At 39.9% G+C, this 20,649-nt stretch overlaps 1 protein-coding gene across 2 annotated transcripts in view; it reads right to left on the reverse strand.

Annotated features, from left to right (window-relative positions):
* hmcn1 (hemicentin 1) overlaps window positions 1–20,649 on the reverse strand; it is a 115,185-nt gene that overhangs the window by 31,986 nt on the left and 62,550 nt on the right. For both annotated transcript variants that reach the window (XM_084091801.1, XM_084091800.1), the window contains exons 23-47: window positions 19,634–19,761; window positions 14,685–14,951; window positions 14,497–14,592; window positions 13,305–13,499; window positions 13,076–13,206; window positions 12,044–12,191; window positions 11,808–11,934; window positions 11,131–11,285; window positions 10,749–11,027; window positions 10,017–10,298; window positions 9,354–9,462; window positions 9,094–9,263; window positions 8,721–8,875; window positions 8,485–8,608; window positions 8,110–8,211; window positions 7,807–7,983; window positions 7,560–7,711; window positions 7,318–7,441; window positions 6,946–7,121; window positions 6,591–6,687; window positions 6,378–6,500; window positions 6,053–6,208; window positions 3,171–3,446; window positions 2,639–2,806; window positions 591–704 (exon numbers count right to left, since the gene is read on the reverse strand). In XM_084091801.1, the coding sequence (XP_083947927.1) occupies window positions 591–704; window positions 2,639–2,806; window positions 3,171–3,446; window positions 6,053–6,208; window positions 6,378–6,500; window positions 6,591–6,687; window positions 6,946–7,121; window positions 7,318–7,441; window positions 7,560–7,711; window positions 7,807–7,983; window positions 8,110–8,211; window positions 8,485–8,608; window positions 8,721–8,875; window positions 9,094–9,263; window positions 9,354–9,462; window positions 10,017–10,298; window positions 10,749–11,027; window positions 11,131–11,285; window positions 11,808–11,934; window positions 12,044–12,191; window positions 13,076–13,206; window positions 13,305–13,499; window positions 14,497–14,592; window positions 14,685–14,951; window positions 19,634–19,761 (4,031 nt within the window). The remainder of the gene's footprint in view (window positions 1–590; window positions 705–2,638; window positions 2,807–3,170; window positions 3,447–6,052; window positions 6,209–6,377; window positions 6,501–6,590; window positions 6,688–6,945; window positions 7,122–7,317; window positions 7,442–7,559; window positions 7,712–7,806; window positions 7,984–8,109; window positions 8,212–8,484; window positions 8,609–8,720; window positions 8,876–9,093; window positions 9,264–9,353; window positions 9,463–10,016; window positions 10,299–10,748; window positions 11,028–11,130; window positions 11,286–11,807; window positions 11,935–12,043; window positions 12,192–13,075; window positions 13,207–13,304; window positions 13,500–14,496; window positions 14,593–14,684; window positions 14,952–19,633; window positions 19,762–20,649) is intronic.

A 20,649-nucleotide genomic window follows, 5' to 3' on the forward strand; every position in this document is an offset into this window, starting at 1 on the left:
ACTGTAGACATAGTCAAGGAAAATGGTTTAAATATAGCTGTATTCAGAACAAAAATAAAAGGGGTAGCAAGCTTTTAGCCGAACGCTCATTTGTTGTAAATTTTAGTCACAAACTTGACACAAAATTTAGACACAAACTGTTGAGTAAAGCTCAAGATATTTTCATGTTTTATTAAATGACATAAAATCCATTACGTTTTTTACGTGTCTTGAAAAAGCCAGTTGCTAAAAAGTGCTGTGTTCATTTGTTAATATTATCTTGATGAACAAAACATGAAAGTATCATAAAGTTGTGTTGGTCAGAGAGCTTATTTTCTACAATAATCCAAATCCCAATGGTAAAATCCTATTGGCTTTTTTCAAGGGACCCCGGGTAATGCCAACTTCTGGGTCGGCCTACAAAAATATGTCATTCTCTTAGCACTCTATTGGAATAATCTGTGAGTATTAGTAAGTTTTCGTGAGAAGTACTACTGTTGTGGAGTTGTTGCCTGTGAAGATTGTTTCAAATCAAGAAGCTAGCTGCCTATGTAAAGAGCAGACAGACAGCTACAAAAAACAACCCAAACTCATGTACAGTGCTGTGTTACCCAGGACATTTAAGTCAAAGTTCTTCCGCTCCTCTCCAGCAGAGTTGGACACGATGCAGGTGTATCTCCCAGCATCCTCACTTGCAGCATGCATCAAACGCAGGCCTCGTCCTCCTGAGATTATTATAGACATATATGAGACTCATCTGTTGCCATGCTAACTGGTAACAGCACAGGTGACTGAATGATGGAATGAATTGCACATTTCTGCACATTGAATTAAAAGGATAGGCCGTTTGTACTTCTCTTAGGGAATTACTTAATCAGCTATAAATCAAGAGCCTGAGATTTACTCAGAGGAGAAAAGCATCTGCAGAACGAATTTCGAGTTTCACTTTGTATTTGAAAAAACAGGCTTCATAAATGTCCCTATTGTTTTGGTAAGAAACGGGAGACCTTCAAATTAACAGCTGTTCAAACAGAGCTTAACCCATCAACACAAGTCAAACGTCCCATTTTCACTCTTTAAACGAATAATTATCACTCCCCAGGAGAGCGCTAAGCTGATCACCTGAACAAATACGTCATTCTCTTTCCTTCCCTGGAGTCCCTTTCTCATACAATGAGGAAAGGAGTTTGTGGTCAGCCAGGAATGATATACAGTAAATCTTTGGATGAGCTTTGCAATAGGGGTGAGAATCACAGTGTACCCACGCTATGATACGATACATGATACTGTACATGGCTCACGATACCAATAATATCACGATACAGCAATTCTGCGATAATCGATATATTTCTAGACAATCCTTAATTGATACATCATGATAGCTGATAACTGTGAAAACAAAATGCCCGTGAAAAGGTTAAGTGCAGGTTTTCTCTCTTTATTCAAGTCCAAACTGTTAGAAAAAAGCACAAAAAGTTTTTCAGTCTGTAAATTGGGGATATTTTGGGGATATTTAATTTTTATTCTATCAATCAATAAATTCCACTAGAAACAAACCTTGTTGTATTATTTTATTTTAATTTAATACTGTGAAGCTGCTTTGATACAATCTGTATTGTGAAAAGCGCTATACAAATATACTTGATTTGATTAAATTAAATTGAACGTTTTAAGTAAATTAAACATTTTCAAGGAGATCAGGCTGATGGCGTTGCAAGTGGCTTTGCATGTTCGTGGTATTACTCGTACACTTTACTTTTACCAGGTAAAAGTACTTTACTTTTACCAGGTTTCTTGTATATTGCGTACTCTTTGTCGATTTTGTTTGTCCCATCTATGGTATAAAAGCCGAAGTGTGTCCAGACTTTGGACTTAAACGTGGCTGGGGCATCAATGATTTTACTCACAATGCTATCTGGCGTCCCGTTAAAAAACTCTTTTTCTTAGGCTAGTTAACTTATGTTCATGTGTTGAGCGCCACCTCGAGGAGCCATGAAGTAGCGATGCTGGGAGCAGGGAAATCTATTTAGAGCGCCTTATTTTATTAATTAAAATATCGATATTTAGCGCCAGTGTATTGATTCTGGAATTGCACGGAGAAGGGCAACGGTATGTTTCCCTGTCGATATTTTGTCCCACCCCTACTTTGCAATACAGGCAATAAGGCTAGACAACACTTCTAATCCTTTATGGAGTGGCAATATTACCGACTGAATATGTGATCAATAATGTGTCTATCTTACATATTGTGGTCCTGTTTTCTGTCCAGCTCCATGTCTTTGTGGCATACTGGCAGACAGTCTGAGAATAGCTCAGCACAGACTCACTTTCACTGTGGTTCATTTATGCAGGTGACCTCCGGGAAGTTTATGATGTCTAAGGTTACAGTGATGGATGTACCTCATACTTGCTGCTAGCAGAGGATCAGCCTCTGTTTACACTGGAAGCCGAAAATGGAGAGTTTATGAGAACATCTGCTATTTTTCTTTTCAGTTACCCACTGCTCTGTGGTGTTTGGCTGCTTACTGAAGCTATCTTGTTACTTGAGTTATTACACCTGGTTAACCTAATCTGTTAACTGGTACTGAGCTCCTTACCTAGACTCAGTGGTGTAGACATTTTGGAGCAAGACAAATGCCTTCATTAAAGGAGCTGGTACCTGCGATGACCCGAACAGAGTTAGACATGCTGATCAGTTGGCCGTCTTTAAGCCACGTGATGGCTGGTGGTGGCATTCCAGAAGCTTCACAGGTGAGAACAACCGGGTTCTTCACAACAACACTCACATTCTCAGGCATCTGCGTCTGACCGATAATGGTGGGAGGAACTGAATAGATGATGCACATAAAATGTCAGTATATGTGAATGACAACAACAACAAAAAACCTATACATATGGAATAAGTAACATTACTTTACTAGAGATATGAAAAGTTAGTTTGAATTTTGTTAGTATTATGAACAACAGTTACAGCTGAATTGATTTAACTCTAAAATAGTAATAAATAATAGAATAAAATGATACAGTAAAATAATATTATAAAATATTTTTAAATAGTTAAAATTATCAAATAACATCACCTAAATGTTTGGAAGACCAGTGGAAATTGAGAAAAGTTTTCAGGATAATCTATTTGGTGATGCTAGTGGCTCAGAAACTATACATAAAGAAAACTTTGACTTTTTTCTTACCATGAATATTGACGTCATATTTCCTGTCAGCCTGTCCTGCCAGATTGACAGCGATACAGGTGTATCGTCCGGTGTCAGCCACTTGAGCATCCTGGATGCGTAAAAGTTGGGCCTCATTAAGTATTTGAAACCTGCTGCTGGTGGTCAGGGGTCTACCGTCTTTCATCCATGATATGGAAGGTCTGGGCACCCCATCTGCTTCACACTTCAGAGTGATATCTCCACCTCGCGTCACTGTCTCCTCATCCTGATTTGAGGAGCTGATGGAGGGACGAACTGTTTGGAGTGAAGGAAGGAAGAAAAATGGTGGAATAAAGAGGATTACTGTATCTTTGTGAGGTGCATTTGAGTTGAGTCTGGGTGATATGGCCCAAAAAAAATTATTGCAATTTTTTTATATCATTCGATATCCATATTTATCAGGGTATTCATTTCATACCATTGATGGGGAAGGAAATGCATTACACATGTTTGATAGACCTCAAGAATAAAATGAAAAAATTCTAAAATAAATTTTTCCCCAAATCCTGTGTTTTCTGTTCCCTTTCGAGGGAACTCACGCTGCGTTGAATGATAACACTATGGGGGAACGCCTCTGAGTGATTGTCGTCTGAAGTATAGGGGGTCACAGACCTGTCTCTCCAGACTACCAAGGAGACGGTCATCGCCACTCCATGGCAGCATTAGTAGCTACGAAGAGGCAACTCTGGGTAAACCTCTCTGGCATCAAGGAGAAGGATAAGAGCTTACTCTTTGATGCCCTGCTGTCACCTTCTGGCCTCTTCCGTGGCTCGGTCAATTCGGATGTCGAGAGGTTCCAGGAGGCTAAGCAACAATCAGCCGCATTCCAGAGGTTCAACCCTCACTGCTATCAGGGGGCAGCCCCAGCCATCAACACTGAGCTCCTTCCACAGACAGCAGCAGAAGCCTTGCTGCTCTAGCCCCCCCTCAAAGAGCCTGGGGGGTCAAAACAACACCCTTGCCCGAAGCCTCCTAAAGAGAAAACAGATCTGAGAAATGTTATTCTCGCAAAGAAAGCTTTGGGAGAGAGGTCCTGATGCCAAACGTAGGCCTCTGTGGGCGGACCCCCCCAGGGGGAGCAACGAGAATTTGCTCCTCCAAGGAGCCCTCAGAAAATCGAATTGTTAACCCTGCCGCCTTTGGCGCTTCAGGGTGCATTGGTTTCCAAACGAACACACATCTCAGTGTTCACCCAAGTTTGTTGCGGCCCTGCAGAGTTTGTTCCATCCAAGGAGGCTTGTAGAAAAATCAGTCTGTTTGTTCCCTGCCTGCCAGCCGCTTCAGGGCACCGAGCACAGTATTCAGAGTATTCCCGAGGTCAGCCTCGAGAGGCTGGTCCCCCTAGTACACTACATGGAGGCTTGGAGTCTCCTTCCAAATGTGTCTCAGTGGGTCCTGTGTACAATAGAAAAAGGGGTACGGAATCCATTTTGGAAACCTTGGTTCCTGTCCCAGGGCACGGTGTTAAGAACATCTTGTCATCGGAAAACAGTGACAACAGGTGTGTCCCTCAAGGGCTGGGGAGCGGTCATGGAAGACGGCTCATCATGGGGTCTGTGGAGAGAACATCATCTCTCTTGGCACATAAAATGCTCAGAGGTACTTCCTCCCGTATCTAAGAGGCCATCATGTTCTAGTTCGAACAGACAATATGTCGTTGGTCTCATACATAAATCGCTGGGGTGGGACGCTATGGTGCAGACGTGGCCAAGGCTGTGTCTGTATGCATCTCCCTGATCGCTCTGCTCCCGGGAGTTTGCTCTTGATAGCCCCGTTTTGGCTGGCCCGAGTATGGTTCTCGAACCTTATAGTCTTCCTTGACGGCCCCCATGGGAGATTTCCATCAGGAGGGACCTTCTATTGCAGGCTGGGGGATAATATTCCACCCTCTGCCAGAGTTATGAAAACTGTGGGTCTGGCCCCTGAGGGGGAACAGTTCATAAATGCTGCTCTCTCAACCAAGGTTGTAGAGATCATCTTAAACTCTACAGCTCCCTCCATTAGGGAAACTATATGCCTTGAAGTGGAGAGTTTTCACTTAATGGTGCAGAGAATGACAGTTGGACACAGTTCACTGCCCAGTGGCTTCAGTGCTGGAGTTCCTTCAGGACTGTTTTTCTGCTGGTCTTTCCCCCTCCAGGCTTAAGGTCTACATGGAGGCCTTCCACACACCGTTAAACGATGGATCTTCTGGGGAGACACCACTTGGTTGTTCATTTCCTGCGTGGTGCTTTGAGGATGAGGCCTGTGGCTCATGTGAGGGTCCCAGCTCATGTGAGAGTCCCAGCCGTGCTTCTGGAAGAGTTGTCCCTGGCTCCCTTTGAACCAATTCCCTTTATAGTTTCTGTGGTTCGCCGTCACATCTCAGGATTGGACTAGTTGCACACATGCTTTGGACGACAGTTACACAGAGGCGTTCCTCCATAGTATCGTCATTCGACGCAGCGACTCGTTCCCTTCTCAGGGAACAATGGTTACATTCGTAACCTGAGATGTTTTTCTGTATTCTTAGTTTAATTATTTAATTAAAGTTAACCCTAACCCTATCCCAAAAATGGAAGTATAAAAAACTTCAGTTCATTTTTAAAAAATGCAATCAAATGTAAATATAGCAATTTAGAACAAAACATTGCATTTTTTATTAAAATAAGTTTACTGTATACATTTTAAAATATCTTGTTTTTATGACCTCTGAGTCTCAGTGTGTGTTTCGTTCATTCATATAGAAACATGCAGAATATACACAATATGATATTGAATATGATATTGTGGATTTATTTTTCCAATAAATATCGATACTGATTTATCACCTAGTCCAAGATTGACCGATAGTGCCTGTAATGTGAGAGAAGATGCTGTACCGTAGACTTGCAGATTGTACTCTTTCATCGCACTGCCAGCTGCACTGGTGGCCAGACAGGTGTAAGAGAAAGCGTCAGCCTTCTCAGCACTGGAAATCTGCAGCTGCCGCCCACCAGAAAGAACACGCACACGTGAATCTCCCTTTAGCTCTGAGCCTAAGAGACACAAAATAATACACAAACTTAGAGTAAGGGTTTGTTGAAATGTGACTAATTATGAGAGTATGAAGTTGAAAATGACAATAAATGTGATGAGGATAGTGATGAGGAGTTTTATAATCTGTAGGAGGATGGTGATGATGAAAACAGTCACGATGAGCCTCACCGTTTTTCTTCCAGGTTAGACGGGGAGGAGGGATCCCACTGGACTCACAAACAAGTGTCATGAGGCTCCCCTCAATCACAGTCAGAGAAGACACCTCATCAGATCCACGGATACTGGGAGGAACTGGGGAAAAACAAATAATAGAAAGAGAAACAATTATATTATACATTATAATTTGACTCAAGTTGTTTATATTATATTTTAAGCACTCACCCCACACGTTCAGGTTATAGTGCTTCTCCGTTTTTCCTGCCACATTGATTGCCTCACATGTGTACCTGCCTGTGTCCTGGACCTGAGCACTGGTAATCTGCAAATACAAAATAATTATCAAATTAATACCATCTAATGCCTTTTAAATTAAAAGAACAGCAATCCAAAATGAACTTCACTTGCTTCATGATGCTAGGGTGTTGTAATTTCCAGGGTGTAGTTATATGGTTCCTATGGTATGCTGGGTGGTTGCTAGGGTGTTGCTAGGGACCTGCTAGTGTTATCTGGGTGATTGCTAGGTTGTTGCTTTCTGGCCCAAGTCAAAATAGCTTACAGGCTGATGAATGTACTGTACCTTCAGAAAGCTGCTGTCCTCTGACAGGCTTAGTCCTGGTTTTCTATATAGCGGTCGTCCGTCTTTCCGCCAGCTCAATGCAGGTGGAGGGATGGCATCGCTCTCACAATGCAGCTGCACTGGCTGACCCATCAGAACAGTTTTGTTTACCTCCTCACCCATGATGTTGGGCGGCACTGAGGGACAGAGACACACACACAGATAAATTCATCCTTGGTGAATAAAAGTGTTATTATCTTTAAAAAAACAAAAAAACGCACTGACTTTTGAACAGTAGTGTAAACACATAGAAAATTACTTTGTATCAACAACTGAGTTACCCTGAAATACACAAATGATCAGGTTTAGAGTAAGAGTGTTTACTGAGCTCACCGTACACACGTAGGTCATATTCTCTGTGCTGTTCTCCACCTGCATTCACAGCCACACAGGTGTAATGACCTGTGTCACTGACCTGCGCACTAACGAATGACAACACTCTGCCACCTGACAATACCTAGTAAAAGAGGAAATTGAAAACTGATATAACATATTCTTAACCTTTAAGTAGAGTTGACTGCAAACCAATATGTACAAGTACGCATGACAGCATCCAAACTCCAACACGCACAGACCTGGATGCCATCTGAGAAGCTGGAGACAGGTCTGCCTTCTTTAAGCCAGGTGAGGCTGGGCATGGGAACTCCTGAGGCTTCACACTCTAACCTGACTGGCTCATTCACCACCACTGTTATCATTCCTCCTTTGCTAGAAATGGAGGGGGGAACTAATGGAAAGAGACAGAGAACATTAGATGATCAAAACCAAGAAATATGTCAGGAAACAGTCAAACTTTTGACTGAAAGATTGTTTCATACTCACCATACACCTGCAGACTGTATGTGAGCTCAGTGCTGCCGGCCAAATTGATGGCCACACATTTGTAGAGTCCAGCATCTGACACCTGCGCCCGGTCAATTTCCAGCACCTGACCTCTACTCAGAATGTTAACACCTGCAGCGTTTGTCAATGGACGACTGTCTTTATACCACGTCACAGCTGCAGCAGAAAAGGCATGAGGGAAAAAATGAGTATAAACTACACCACCTGTACTTTTGTAAACTATTACTAGCCAGTTCAAATGTAATATTGCCCTAAAAAAACGGGAAATGAAGTATGACTCACCTGGCAAAGGACTTCCTGTTGCCTTACACTTTAGCTGAATTTGGAAGCCAGCAAGGATGGTTTCATTGAGTGTCTCTCCAGCATACTGGATGCTGGGAGGTTCTATAAAACACATGCACAAACTTATTTACCATGATGCACGTTAGGGTATTTAGGTGAATTTCAATCAATCAGTCAATCAATATACAGTATATATATATATATTTTTTTTTTGATTGATTTAATTCATTATAATGAGATGTTTTTAGAGGTTTAGATGAGATGTTGAATGGTTCTACAAATAGGCATTATGAAAAATATAATTTCTTATTTTTTTCTTTTGATTTTGACAGTGTTTCGGAAAATCACAGTTAATATGCCTGTGCTATTTCCTACCATGCACACTGAGGCGAATGTGCTGTTGTGCCTCGCCTGCCGCATTAGTTGCCACACAAGTATATTTCCCAGCATCCTCCAGCCTGGCCTTCTTTATGTGCAATACCCTGCCTGCGGATTCCAGCTAAATGCCAGATGGAGAAATAATGAGAGAGGAGATAGTACATGTGGTTATGTAAACCTCCTCAAACACTTGATTTACTTTAAAAGGCTTCTGTCATGCTTTAAAGTCTGACCTTCAGAAATTCTTGTGTCGTGTCCACAGGACGGCCGTCTTTGAGCCATGTAATGCTGGGAGGTGGAATTCCACTGACCACACACTGAAGGCTGATTGATGTGTGGAGGACCACTGACCTCTCAGCTGGACCAGTAGAACGAATAGCTGGGGAGACTGACAGACAAATATTAAAGAAATAAACAATGAAATTTTACCAAACATGTCTCTGAAACTTATAATTTATAACTTTTTTATAACTTTTACTTTATAACTTAGAGAAACCTGAAAAGTCACCTTAGGCCTTCCTCTCTGTGAGCAGTTAAGGTAAACATCAAATAAAAATATTAGCAAGAACTGACAGATGTTAAATAAAAATCTATAATGATCATTACCATGTACAGACACTTTAAACTCTCTCTCTTGTTCTCCAGCCTCGTTGGTCGCTACACAGTGAAAAAGTGCTGTATCAGACACCTGAGCGCGCGAGATGACCAATCGACGGCCGTTTGATGTTATCCGCACCCCTTCACCCTGCCTCACTGGTACGCCATCCTTCAGCCACCTTCAGATATAGACAGATGCAAATGAGCGACATTTCAGTTCTGCATATACAGAATGATTATGTCATGTGTGGATGTACTGAAGTCCTCACGTAATAGTTGGAGTAGGTGTGCCTGTAGCGTCGCAGTCCAGCTCTAGGATATTGTTGAGGATGACCGTGGCATCTGTGGTGTCGCTTGCCCCATCAACAACAGGAGGAACTAAATACACACACACAAAAATTATAGTCAAACACTATAGCATCTCCGGAATTGTAAACCAAACGTGTCTTTGAAATAATGCGTGAAAAAACTCACATAATGAAAACGCATAGAGAGTTAATAAATGCCACATGCTTGGGTCACATGGATACTGACTCTACCATTGCCCTTTAATCTTGCTGAATCTTTTATACATTTCCTTCATTTGTTGTTAACCAGTTTACTGGCTCATAAAACACTATGCTGTTGATTTCCTGCAATTTCATTCCAATGATGCAACACAAATGCGGACTGACTGATTATGGCAGTCTGTTGGATGCATGTATTAGGACCATAATGGTGTACAGATGTTTAGAAGATCAATGTGCAGATCGAGACATGATCTGTCTCGCTCATGAACACAAAAACACATGACACTTAAGTTCCTGATTCCTGTGGATAGTGAAGAGATTTAGAAGTACTTTGTGTTTTTTATCTCCCTGTTTAGGTGACTTTCTTGAAATTTCTTTAATTTTAACAGATCACAAAAAAAATGTCAATGTGTGTCATTATACCTAAGACACTGACGTCATATTTGATCTCCCTCGCTCCAGCAACACTGGTAGCTACACAAACATATCGACCAGCATCAGATGGAAGTGCACTGAGGATTTCGATTTTGCGACCCTGCTCTAGAACACGCAGGTTCTCTCTAGCAGCCACTGGCGAACCATCCTTTAGCCAGGTCAGTGAGGGAGGAGGGTGACCTTCAGCTTCACATTTCAAAATCAGAGATTTACTGAGCACGACCTTCATGTCTGTGGGACCATCAGAACCGGCAGTGATGGAGGGGGGAACTGAATGATGACAAAAAAGGAAGAGTGCACATGAAAAAGTGTTACCAAAAGCTAAAACTAAATGGCAATAAAGTATTAAAGTATTTGCATGTAATTATTTGCACCAATACCACACTTTTCTACTGTACAAAGTCTGTAAAAAAAAAAATACACCCTTTCTGACCAATGAAAAATACATAGTTTTTTCTATTGCTTTGTACTGTATGTGTTACCTATTTACATATGTTTCTTTACAAATATACACTACAATTCAAATGTAAAAATATGAATTACTTCTTTTTTTTCCCGAATGGTATAAGTTTCTATGTTACTTTGTTTTTATTTACTGTTTATTCCTTTCTTGTAAAATGACTTTGACTCTAAAAAACCAACCAACCAACCAACCAACAAACATACCTTAATAACAATTAAAAAAACAAAACACTAAAGAACTCTTTAGCAAGCCCTCACCATAGACATCAAGCTCATAAATTTTCTCAGCAGTGCCGGCCACACTGGTGACTTTACAGGTGTACTGTCCAGCATCTGACATTTGAGCTCTTGAGATCTTAAGGAACTGCCCTCGGTCCACATACTGGGTCTGTCTGCTGGACAGAATGACCTCTCTGTTCTTGTACCATGTGATGGCAGGGAGTGGCACACCCCGTACCTCACACTCCAGAGTCACCACATTACCCAGCAGAACTGTCACTTCAGAAGACGTGTTTCCTCCCTTAATGCTGGGTGGCACTGAGATGGTAGGATGGAAGGACAGACAGAAAGGACAGCAAATTTAGCATTCTGTCGATGTGAAACCCATATTTGAAACCCAAGGTATTATGAGTCAAATTACCAAAGATACTGAGGTTAAAATCTTTGGACTGCTTTCCTGCAGCGTTGGTGGCGCTACACTGGTATCGTGCCTGGTCACCTAAGCGAGCACTCTTTATCTTCAACTGCTGTCCTCTGTTTGAAACTTCAATATTGTTGTCACCCAAAAACACTGGCCTAAAACACAGAGTGAAAAGGACAGATAACGCTAATTCCCCTAGTATTGTTTCAAAATGTAAAAATCAGCGGAGAATTCACTGAAAATGAATTGCGCACCCGATAGTGTTTATTTGCAAGCACAGTGTTGATTTAGTGCCTTATTGCAAAAGGAATTAAGCAAATCAAGTAAGCATACAAAAATTCCTAACATCTATTGGAGAATGCAATTTGCAAGACACAATTCCCAAAAGTCTGTGCTGGGTTATGGAGGATGCCAAAATTAATTTGGTAAAAGCACAACATTAATTGTGCCAGGCAGGAGTTTTGTGAATCTATGATAAGGATAATTTGAAGACTAAAGATGTTTATGCTTGAAACATTGACAACAAATTTAAATACTCCTGCATTTAGTACCTGGTTTAACTGGGTTTCGGGTGGTTAGCGAATAAGCGCAAAAGTGGTGCGACTTTTTAGTGAATTCACCCCTCTTTTTTAGAGGAGAAGAATTACGTTTTCTTTAAGCTTTTTGGAGTAACTTACTTCCTGTCTTTGTACCACTGAATTGTGGGAAAGGGATCGCCTTTGACCCTGCATTCCAGAATGATCTCTTGATTAAGCACGGCAGAGAGGTCACGTGACCCAACTGTCCCAATGATTGTAGGAGGAACTAAACAGAGAAAAGACCAGCTTAATAAGACATAATACCAGCTTGTAAAAAGACAACACTGTTAATGTCATACATCATAGTAAGTGGATGTTATTGCAGAATATTTTACCCAACACATCTAAGTAAAAGTCTCTCTCTGTGCTTCCAGCAATGTTGATGGCCTTGCAGGTGTAGCGTCCGGCATCTGCAACAGCCGCTTTCAAAAGCTTAAGAGTTTTTCCCTTCTGCAGAATCTGCACATCGCTGCTAGAAACCACCTGGTTAAATGATACAAGCTATTGAGAAATTATAAATAACAAAATCAACAAATATTAACAGAATTCCTTAAACACTGTGAATTTTAACTCTACTTATTGACCTATTTAAAAAATATTGATTAGAATAAATAACATCCAATATTAATAAAAGGCATTAATAATGATTATCTTTTGTGAAAAAAATCCTAGAAATATCTGCAATTCTAAGATGAATCTGAATCAGCAGCCTTGAGATGGCTATCCCTGGAGTGTAATTAGAAATTTCCTAATTGTTGACTTCATTCTGAAATTGATTCTGGTAAAAGCACATTTATGAGAAGCTCTGGGGTTTTTATGACTGTTCTTGGAGCGCAAACCCAGTGATCAGAGGGAACACATTTGTGATTGGCCTCATTGAAGGAAATACCACTTTTATTTCTCATTAGACTTTTTAACTGGTTTAACTTTATGCACATTTAACAATGTGAAATGGCATTTGCAATACGCTTAACTTCCATAAATGTGATGTAATTCCAAACAGAATATTCAGTGGGAAATAATGTATGGCTGGACTTGATTTTATTCACCGGGAAGTGACTGGATTGGAACGTCTTAGGCTACAATATATTTTTTTATTAAATCATTATTATTATTATTATTATTATTTAATCATAGTCTTGGTTAGGTCTATAATAAGGACTACAGTTCTTGGTTAAGTCAGCAAAAAGGTTGCCTCAGAAGCAAAGTTTTTTTTTCTTTACATTTTTTTAACAATTAAGTGCATGGATTATGCACCACAAGACAATAAACATTTATATAGAATGTAAATGGGGTCAGTTTTCATCACGTTATTGTTAATGTCGGACCCCGTGTCAAGGTGTGAATTAATAAACAGCAGCACTGACCACGACTCCATCTTTGTACCAGGTGATGACAGGTACAGGTGTGCCTGTGACATCACACACCACGTTGGTCTGTTGATTCATCACTACAGAGACATTGGACAGCAAGCCATTGTCTCGAATATCAGGTGGGACTGGATTAAGGGGAAAGAGGAGAAAAGAGAAGAGAAAGATTGTGAAATATGCTGAAAGCGAAACAAGCTTAAGAAATGTTTCAAACTGTTACACTAACCATTGACCTTAAGCTGGTATTTTTTCTCTGTTGTACCAGCATCATTGACAGCAATGCAAGTGTACTCCCCATTATCCAGAGGGGACACTGAGGCCAGGATAAGAAGTGTGCCATCCTCTAAAATAGAAACACCTGGCTCATTCCCTGTCAACTCCTGACCATTCCTAGACCATTTTATTACTGGCTCAGGAGTGCCTGCAACAGACAGTACAAAGGGAGTTGAGTAACAACTAATAAATAAAACAATAAATAAAACAATATTGTGAATATCACAGTGATTTTAATGAGTTTAATGACATTTTTGACCATTATGTTTCCTACAGAAGGCAACATTAGACTAGATTTGCAATCCTTCCTTGTCCTGCAGCTCATGAGTATGTTAAGACTGGAATGTTTAATTTTTCTTTGATTCATTTCCATGAAACACATCAAGCTGTTAAGGAACTGTCAATGAACTGATTCAAAACTCTGATTGAACTATTTGATTGTGTCATCACTAAATAACAGAAGTCTCTGCATATCGTTTTTTATATGTTAAAATGTTTTAGTAAAAAATATACACAACCGTTCAAAAGTTTGGGGCTAGTAAGATTTTTTTGACAGAAATTTATATATTTTTATTTAGCAAGGACACATTACAATGATCAAAAGACATTTATAATGTTACAAAAAGATTTCTGCATGAGATAAATGTTATCTTTTAGAACTATCCATCAAATAATATTAAACTTTCTCATTTTAAAATATATTAAAATAGAAAAATGTTCACAGTAGTACTGATCAAATTAATGCAGCCTTGGTGACCATAAGAAACTTCTTTCAAAATCATTTAAAAACCGACCCTACGTACAGTACTTACAGACCATTACCGACCCCGAACTTTTGAACAGTATTGTACGTAGGTAAATACACCCATTTATTACCTTATACTGCATTGGCCAATAAATTAAAATGATTAAATAGGATTCTTGATTTAGTGAAAAACATGCACTGATTTTTTAACTAGTGTTTTAGTTTTGTATTAAACATTTTTATATCAAAAACACTTTTATGCCATTTCAGACCAAATATACACATATCAGTATATTAAATATTGTAATTTTAGTTAAATTGCCCAGTTCTAGTGACATATCAGCATCTAGTGATCTTAGTGTATGAATGGTGATTTCTGATGATTCAGGTGCATGTTCACCTTTGGCAGGACAGGGGAAGGCAATCTGCTGGTTAGCCACTCTCTCCTGTAAAGGGCTGTTGAAAGGGGGCTCAGAAACCTCCACCACAGGAGGGACTGTGGAGGGAAGGAGGCAACACATGAGATTTATAGTTCACTTAAAGCCAAATAGCTGTAATCACAACAATAGTTGCCAATATTTTTCTGACCTTGTACATGGAGCTGAATGATGGCTTCATCTTGCCCGGCGATGTTGGAAGCCACACAGGTATAGACGCCCTCATCAGTAAGCCCCACTTGGTTCAGAGTCAGAGCCCCATCTGAGATCCTGTAATGAGACCCGTCCAACAGAGTAGCACCATCCTTCAGCCAGGACACAGAGGGTTCTGGGACTCCCTGTGCGACACAGGGCAGGTCTATGGCATGTCCCACCTGCACTTTCATGGCTCGAGGACCTGCACGGATGCTGGGAGGAACTGAGAGAGTAAAAAGAGAGAAAGTGGTATTAAGAGTAGAGAGAAGTAGAAAACACACGCTCTTGCATAACATGTAATTTGAAGTTACTGATCATTTTCTCACATCATTTTTGGGTGTTAATCTTCCTGATGAGACATTTGGTAGCTGTGATAAATCAGACAGCACATTCCTCTTTGCTGTAGCTTTCATTTCTCAGACTCAGTTCTGCTAAAGTATTTGCTCACAGTTTTACAGAAAACTGTAATCAAGATTAAAATGACTAAGGGTTTAATTGTAGTCATTATAGATACCTCTATTAAATTTTCACTTACAGATGTGTCTGAGTGTGCTCAGAGTGGCTTATGTTTGTAAGATTCTATAATTATTATTGTCAGGTTTTGCTTAGAGCAACTGAGGCACAGCTGATCTCTCCTTCCATGCTTTCTCATACATCACATCAGCCCTGCTTAAGTTCAAATGTGGGTGTTAGGAGGTCAATGAATCTCACTTGGCCTCTTAACACCAATGTAAACACTCTCATGTGCACAGTCACTACACAGTGTAATAAATATAAGCAACTATATCTATATATGCATCACAATAAAATGTATCGCAATTTCTTTCAAATTTCTTTTTTACTTTTGTGTATGTAAATACCTTAAACCTTAAAAAAGATGAATGTAAAAGTCTTTTAAATAATCTTTCATTAAGTTTATTTTCTTACCCCCACTGGCAGTATTTGTTGTTTCACTTTTTTAATGATTAAAGCAAGCTTGTTTTAACAAAATATAGTTTTGTATAGGTTTGTGCCTTAAAAAAATCTTCAGAAAAAAATCAACACAAATAAAGTTTTCTCATTTGTCACCAATGGTGTGTGTGTATGTATGTGTGTGTGCACACACAAGACAGAAACAAAACTCTAGTTATGCATGTAACTGTGGTTCTGTGAATTTTGGATGACTGCCCGAGGCAGTATAAACACCAGTGGATAATCGGATCTCCAGCCAGATAGGTCGAGAGAATATACCACATAAGTGACGTATGCTGAGCCCTGGGGAGTTTAAAAGCCACAACACTCTGCCTTGGTACACCTTTCTCGCAAATTCCAAGTGACAAAAAACTCTGGTGGTCATCCGGAATTCACAGAACCACAGTTTCATGTGTAACTAGTAAACACTAATAAACACTAGTGAGTGACACATCCCAACATAATCATGTGGAATGCCACCCACCTGAAAAAATTAAGGCCACTCCTGATGATCTGCAGAACTCATGACATGATGAGCAGCAACATTGACCTAATAAAACCTGGCAAACGTGCACGGAGATGGCCAAGTAGCAGCAGTGGAGATGTCCACCAAGGACACTCCTCTAAAGGTAGCCCATGAAGATGAGATGGCCCTAGTGGAATGACAAGTTAGACCCCAGGGAAATGGTTTCCCTGCTGCCTTGTAAGCATGCAGAAAACAGCTTCCAATGCAATGCAAAGCATAGATCTGTAGTGTGGAACAAGCCCTCGCATTGGAGATGGTGTGGAGAACTGCAGGGTCGCAATGCTCTAGAGAAATGTTCAACCCAGGGGCCAGACCCAAAGCTGTAGGTGAACTGGATACGGATACCTGATGTTGCCCTTCAACTGGGAGAGAAGGAACTTCCTGGGGGAAGCTTCCAAGGTTTGCCTGTCAGAAGTTTTAGTAACTAAAGAAAACATGGTCTGGATGGCCATCATTGTGCCACAAGTAGCATGCTGTGTTTGCACCGGGAGATCCTGTATAATGCATACAGTAGGCAGTTCAGAAAGTCTTGAGACAGTGCATCCTGCCCCAAGGGACTGGATGATTCTGTCCTTGCAAACCATAAGCGACAGTGAGTGGTCTTCTCTGAAGCAAAAAGATCTACCTCTGCTCTTCCAAACCATAGACAGATCTTCTGTACTACATCCGGATGAAGCCTCCATTCTCCTGGATGTAGTCGATCCCTGGAAGTCTAGTTGCATGCTCCTGAAATATGAGCCGCCCTCAGAGAAGTGAGTTGCGGCTGACACCATGTCAGGTTCTTATGAGTAAGTTGTAAAGAGCTGTGTGCACATATCTTGTGAAAACGTGAGGAGCAAGGGACAGCCCAAAAGGTGGAACCTTGAACTGGTAGGTTTGACTCAGGAAACTGAAACGCAGTAACTTTCTGTGATGAACAGCAAAAAAAAAACATCATCGGGGAATGAAATCTTTCAGATCTGAAAGATCTGAAATGGGCAAAAGACTGCAGTGCAGACACAGGTCTGTGAGAGCCTTTCTCAGATGTTTAATGCCCAAACACGATGGGCGAGTATCATGACCATTGAACTGGAGAAGATTAAAAGGACACAGCTGACAAGTCAGTGGGGAAAAAATGGCAATCGAGCTGTGAGCCACTGTCACTGATTAACCCTTCGGATAGTACCGTAAGGTTTTGAGTCAAGCAGAGTGATGGTAAAGAAGCAAGAAAAAATATAGCTGCGAGCAGCGATTGCGGGCCCAAGCCGGTGGCACTGGGGTGGCGGTGTCACCGGCTTGGGCCCTCCATCGCTGCTCGCAGCTATATTTATATATATTATATATATATATATATATATATATATATTATAAATATATATATTATATATATATATATAATAAATGTAACAAAAAAAAAAATAGCACTATGAATGACTATCTATTTTTTGGACTAAAAAAACATTCTGGATGGTTTTAAACTTAAACAATTATTAAATTGAAAATAAAGAATAAAATGGGTTTAGTTCTGATATTTGTATAATTTTATATAGAAATAAATGGTGTATAATTACATTTTTAGTAGATAGGAGGTTTTTAGTGTTTCCTTTTTTGACATTACTTGAATCCCTCGCCATAGCAAAACTGTTTGAGATATTTATTATCTGTTTACAATTTAGCATCTTTAATGTATTTTCATCATGTTGAAAAAGTTTGGTGGGAATAAAATAAACCACTTAAGAGGAGTGGGTAAAAATTCAGAGGCTGATTTTGCAAAGAAATCCACATTCAAACCAAAATATCTGACTTCCTGTTGCTCGGAGCTAATTACTGTAAATTAGAAAATTGTCCGGCTCGATGAGACCAATATGTGTACTGATTTTTGTGACTGTACATAAAATTAACCCCCTCACTTTTGTCAAAAGCATTTAGAAAGTGACACACTTCCTGCTGCCAGTTGGTGGCGCTATAACTTTGACTCACAATAGTTACATACATGTGATCGGCCTCTTACCACGAACACACTGCTGAAGTTTCATCAAGATCAGATAATGTATGCAGAAGTTATAACACACTTCCTGTGTCCCATTATTCGCCATAAATTCGTTTCCTCGCCACGGCCAAACCGTTCGAGATATCAAAAATCTGTTCGCAAGAATTCATCCTCAATGTCTTGACTTCATTCACACCGAGTTTGGTGGCGATCGGATGAATTCCCTAGGAGGAGTATTTCACATTCCATTGTATGCGTTTTCCAAACAACGTATAATAACCGACTTCCTGTTGGGCTTTTGTAAAACTTAGAGCACGAAAGTTGTTCGGCCCGATGAGATCTATATGTGTACTGAGTTTCATATTATTACATGCAAGCGTGTTTGATTTATGGACCAAGTTTTCGGACACCATTCCAGGGGGCGCTGTCGAGCCCCCCGCCACGCCCGGGTACCAGCTTCAGTCCGGCCCTGATGGCCGCAGGTTCTGACGTGAGTGCAAAATTTCAAGAGTTTTTGAGCATGTTAAGGGCCCCAAAAGTGGCAAAAAGGCAAAAGGCAAAAAAATAAAAATAAAATAATCCTTACGAAAACTTCGCCCTTTCAGGGCTTGGGTCCTAATAAATAATAATACGATTCCTCCGGGTAGAACTGACAGGCAATTCCAATAAAAATCTCACAAATGAGAAAAATATATCTACAATGTACAGTATATATAGTATAATATACGATTCAAATGTACAAACACTTGAAACAACTGAATGGATAATAATTAGGTTAACAGGAGGCCGCTAACTTTTAAGCACAGAAAACACGTCATGTCCCAAATGTAAAAAAGCTAGTACCTGAAATCCAAAAATCGTATTTCAAACATGTAAAATGTATGTTTAAACTCTAATTTGTGTCTTATATGACAAAAATGGTACTTAGTAAATGGTACTTATCTTAGCATGGACTACACTGAGCAAAAAACTAATTACGAAAGTGCTCAGATATGTGCCTTTCAGGGAAAATGCACATTGGCAAGTGTGAAACGTTATCACATGGAAGTACTTACCGAGATTAATGTGGTGTGGTGTGTGATGTGTAATTGACTATCAAATGTGCAAATCTTTTTGCGTCATTTAATGATGCTCGTGCAGCTGTGTAAAACAATGCTTTTCATGGGTTTTCAGTAAAAATGTATTTTATAGTTGTGGGTACGAACAGAGCACTTGATATCAACTCATGATGTATATTAAAATAAGACTGATTGAAGCCTGATGTCACCACAAGACCAATGTGGCAAAGTGATTCATTTAAACAGGTGAGACCTGATTTTTAACACCTCCAGGCTGATGTGTGCTCATAAGAACTTATATGGCATAACATAAAACTGTTGTTGCTTTGATAAACACATTTCAATTGCAAGCATGAATTGTGAGAGCATCCAAGTAAATAAATGTGTTCTGTTTCTCTTACCCAGAACGCTGAGTTTGACTGTCTGAGTGAAGTTTCCAGCTATGTTTGTAGCCACACACCGGTACATGCCACTGTCAGTCACACGTGTTTCTGTGATCCTCAAGGAGCCTGATGGCAGCTGAATGTGTCTATGAGAGAAGAGGTTACATTTGAAAGGAGGAGAAGAAACTAAACTGTGAGACTAACTGTTCTTTGGCATACTGTGTGTAAAAACACACAGGTGCTCCCAGTTTACAGAGAAGCTTCCGAAATTATACCTCTGTTTACTTTCATGTTGAGCTGAAAAAGGAGAGTTTAATTACTGTGTAATTTTTATCTGACCGCAGTCTTTCTGCCTCTAGGCTGTAAAGTAAACATCAGCCCTTGAAAAACAATGCAGAGAAAAGCAAGCTACCTGCATACAAGATTTATAGTGTTTAAAAATAGGATACAAGAGTCTTATTTATAAAATGTATGCACAATGAGATTTGATTCTGTACACCAACTGAAAAACAATGCATACAAGCTTTTTTGTGCATATATCATGCACGATGACTTAATTTTCTGATGACTTCTAATGATGCAAGTGTGAATAACTGAGTGACAGACTGAATTATTCAACCGTTCAAAAGTTTGAAGTATGTATTTTTTCCATGTTTTAGAAAGAAGTCTCTTATGCTCATCAATGCTGCATTTATTTGATCAAAAATACACTAAAACCAGTAATATTGTGAAAAATTATTACAATTTGAAACAACTGTTTTCTACTTCAGTATATTCCAAATGTAATTTATTCCTGTGATGCCAAAGCTGAATTTCCAGCAGCCATTTCTCCAGTCTTTAGTGTCACATAATTCACATAATTCATAATTCTGATATGCTGAAACATTCACTGATGACAAAACATTATGACCACATGCATAATATGCAGTTGGTTCTCTCATCGATGAGGCATGGACTCTACAAGTCCCATGAAGGTGTCCTGTGGTATATGGCACCAAGATGTTAGCAGCAGATTCGGTCCAGCACATCCCACA

This window comes from Abramis brama (assembly GCF_963993115.1).
Source record: "Abramis brama genome assembly, chromosome: 18".
Lineage (NCBI taxonomy): Eukaryota > Metazoa > Chordata > Actinopteri > Cypriniformes > Leuciscidae > Abramis > Abramis brama.